The following is a 4,066-nucleotide window of genomic DNA, read 5'->3' as shown; positions in this document are numbered from 1 at the left end:
ATAGATGCCAAGAACAGTGAAATTTTTCAATTGTAATATAAATGCAATATAAAATAAATGTTAATATAATATAAAAGGTCTTTTGTAACTGAAATGGTTTTATCTAAGGTTAAGCTTGCTAGATGCTATAAACTACGGAACTTTATCCTCTTTGGGGAAATCAGAAAATATATCATGGAAGCTGTAATATTTGAGATAAACCTCAAAGAGAGAAGACCATTACCACCATAAATGAAGATTGGAAAGAAGGAGAAGGTGGGATTTTGTGTTGACGAACAATAGTAGAAGCATAAGCACTTATTAAACACGGTGCAATTGAAGCATAAGCACTTATTAAACATGGTGAAATTGAATCATCAAAGCTTCTCATCATATATATAAAATAGATTTCAGTAAGAAAGTTATCAGGAAAGAAATTGAAACATTAAATCAAAAATTTCTCCACAATATTATGATTTTTAATAAAATTAACAGATATTAATGAGACCTAAACTGTTATTTTCAGCATTTTTTTCAAAGAATCTATGACTTGCTTATTTCTGAGGCTGTAGATAATTGGATTTAATACAGGGATTATGACTGTGTAAAATACAGAGGGGATCATGTCTTGATCATCTACTTCTGAAGACGCTGGGTGCACGTACATGAAGAGAAGAGGCCCATAGTACAAAGACACAGATAAGAGGTGGGCTCCGCAGGTGGAGAAGGCTTTCCTCATGCCCTTGTCAGACCTCTTTTTTAAAATTGTAAAGAGAACAAATGTGTAAGAGATAAGAACAGTCATAATAGTAAACACTTGTATTGAACCAGAGAAAATGAAAATCATCAGATAATTCAAAGAAGGATCAGTACAAGAAATTTTTAACATTGGTATAACATCACAGTAAAAGTGATAAAGTATGTTCGAATTGCAGAAAGTTAATCTGAATAAAAAGCTTTCATGAATTACAGCATGAAGAAAGCCACCTAAAAATGACAAAGCCAATAGGCGAATGCACAGTCTGTTGGTCATTATTACTGGATAAAGCAAAGGATTGCATATAGCTGCATAGCGATCATAGGCCATTGCTGCCAAGAGAAAACATTCTGTGGTCACACTGATTGCAAAGGAAAAAAATTGTACCATGCATTCGGAGGCAGAAATCACCTTTCCCTTGTCCAAAAGATTTAATAGCATCTTTGGTGTCACTGTGGATGATAACCAAGTATCGACAAAAGCTAAGTTACTGAGGAATAAGTACATGGGGATGTGAAGTCGAGGGTCATTCCAGATAAGAGTGATAAGACCAAGGTTCCCCATAATGGTCATGAGGTATATTACCAAGAACACTAAGAACAGAGGAATTTTCCACTGTGTTTGGCATGTGAGACCTGTGAGAACAAATTCTGTCCATAATGTCTCATTTTCTTTCTTCATGTCGTCATTGAATGTCTCCTGAAATTAGATTTAGTAAATGTAACACAGGTATCACTGGCAGGGATTTATATGGATATTGAATGAGCTTCTACTGATGAGATAATGTATTGCACATTTCTTACAGTTTGCATAATACTACAATAGAAGGAATAATCTACAAGTTAAGATTGGCAATGTTTTTCATTTGATTCCCCATGGTAATGAGTAAGCAGTAATAGACTAAGAGTGAATGGAAGACTTCCTAAGCTTGTGATACATGGATTGGGAAACACACTCACTCTGGACATTTATGCCTTGGGTGTGATGCATGAACATAACAAAAGTAGTGCCTTGTAAAGAAATTTGTACTGCATCCATAAGGAATAGACTTCTAATAAGATTCACAAGATGTGGGATGGTTTTTACATATACACTTTTAAGTAAATATTTGCAAGGCACAAAAACAGTCATTAAGAAAAAATATTGGGCCAAAGGGTCCTAACCAAGTCACAACTACTGTCATAAAATTCCCAAATGTATTTACCTTATTAATGGCCCAGAAGAAGTATGTTTTCTATAAAAAATATAGGTGATGATGCAGGACAGTTGTAATAGAGTCAGTACACAAGAATACATTAGGAATATGCACTCTAAAAATATTCCTTTACTGAAGCCAACACTAGTATTGCCTTGAGGAAGAATGTGTTCTAATGTTGGGAGCAATTAAAATTTATATTGTGCCTGAGTTTCAAATCACTCATTTTACTACAGACCCTTTTAAGAAGAGTTACAGAGGAGAGATAAAGGAAATGATAATGGAAGAGAGAAACTTGGAAGGCAATTAGGGAGAATTGAGTGACTACCAGATCTCCATGGGGCAGACAAAATATGTTTTTTTAAGTATACTCAGAAGTTTCCACAAATCTAGCATATACTAGGAATTATTTTCCTCCTGTAGTGTATTTCTATTTATTCCCTGAACTGAGATAATTGAATTATTTTTCCTTTTAGAAAATTACTGAGCCATTCGCTGCCCCCCCCACTTCCCCTGTGCTGTGGGGGACTTGTCCCTTCCCGATTCTGTGAGGGACTTTATATGAATCTCTTAGAATACACCTTGTATCCTAGTTCCTCTGGTGGTGTGAATTATAGGCTGGTGATCCTTTGATCTAGGTCTAAAATCCATATATGAGTGAGTACATGCTATGTTCCTCTTTTTGTGACTGGGTTACCTCATTCAGGATGGTTTCTTCAAGTGCCATCCACTTGCCTGCGAATTTCAAGATACCATTATTTTTTTTCTGCAGAGTAGTATTCCATTGTGTAGATAAGCAACATCTTCATTAACCATTCTTCAATTGAGGGGCATCTAGGTTGCTTCCAGGTTCTTACTATTACCAATAGTGCTGCTATGAACATAGTTGAACAGATGTCTTTGTTGCATGGATGTGGATCATTTGGGTATATGCCTAAGAGGGGGATTGCCGGGTCCTGTGGTAAACTAATTCTCATTTTCCTGAGGAACCGCCATACTGATCTTCAAAATGGCTGTATGAGTTTGTACTTGATCAAGCCAGACCACCTGAAACAGAGTACCAGGTGATCCTACATTCAAAACATCTGGACAAAGCAGCCTTACAAACTACAGCCAGGATTTCTGCATCTTCTTAGAATCCCCCAGGAAGTAGTTTGGAAAGAACGATGCCCAAATTCCCAAACATTGTCTATAAATGTTTGTTTTCATTTAAATGGACTTGGTTATATAAAATAAATTAAAAAAAGAAATATACAAAAAAAGTATTGTTTATCTTTTCAGACAAAGATTTTCTCTATTCCTTTGGAGACTGTCCTAGAACACTCTCTGTAATAAAGCTGGTTTGGAATTAAAAAAAAGAAATTACTGAGCAATTTTGTGAAACCAAGAAAACAAGATCATGTAACTCTGTAAAATATCCTCTTACTTTCCTATTTAATCATCATAGTATGCATGGGATACTTAATTAAATTTTGCTATATGTTTTTTCAGGGTATGTAGAAATAATAAAAGAATTGGCTGGTTACTAATGATGAGCCAGAAAAGTGAGGATTTTTTTTATGGCCAAAAATATATCAGAAAATATCCAGATTTAACCTCCCTGAATGTGTCCATTTTGATAAAAAAAATGTATGAAATCTAAACATTTCTCTTGATTTTTTTTTCTAACAGAATTTATGACTTGTTTATTCCTTAGACTGTAGATAATTGGGTTCAGCACAGGAATTATGACTGTGTAAAGCAGGGAGTCAATCATATTCCCATCATCTGCTTATCTAGAGGAATAAAACAGGCAGGTTAGAGAGGTTAGAGCACTGGTGTGTAGGTAATTGGGCAATGGTCAAAGGAACAAAATAATGTATGGGACAGACTGAATATGTGGAAAAAGGAAGGCAATGGATGTAGGGTGTACATGTTCATCTTAACCCTAAAGTTCATCAAAATTGTCAATCAATTCATCTCCTTTATTAGTACGGTTTTTCCATGAATTCTGAGAATAGAAAGCAATTTAAATTTTGTTTTATAAATCATGTTGTTCATAAATATATAGCATAGGCTGACTGTCCTTTCCATACTTAAGGTTGTTTATTCTTGGATACAAAGGCATCACGAACACTAATTTTGATGATAATAAC

General features: G+C 34.8%; 1 protein-coding gene across 1 annotated transcript; it reads right to left on the bottom strand.

Annotated features, from left to right (window-relative positions):
- Positions 1-487: 487 nt before the first annotated feature.
- Positions 488-1,462, bottom strand: LOC127227338 (olfactory receptor 183). The gene has a single exon (XM_051191643.1). The coding sequence runs from the start codon at positions 1,415-1,417 to the stop codon at positions 488-490; it is 930 nt and encodes a 309-aa protein (XP_051047600.1). The 5' UTR covers positions 1,418-1,462.
- Between the last annotated feature and the right edge of the window lie 2,604 nt (positions 1,463-4,066).

This window comes from Phodopus roborovskii, unplaced genomic scaffold (assembly GCF_943737965.1).
Source record: "Phodopus roborovskii unplaced genomic scaffold, PHOROB, whole genome shotgun sequence".
NCBI lineage: Eukaryota > Metazoa > Chordata > Mammalia > Rodentia > Cricetidae > Phodopus > Phodopus roborovskii.
This window is presented reverse-complemented; position numbering and strand designations above follow the sequence as displayed.

What these genes read in the sequence shown, in the direction of transcription:
- LOC127227338 (XM_051191643.1), bottom strand. Translation starts at nt 1,417, where the DNA reads ATGAAGAAAGAAAATGAGACATTATGGACAGAATTTGTTCTCACAGGT.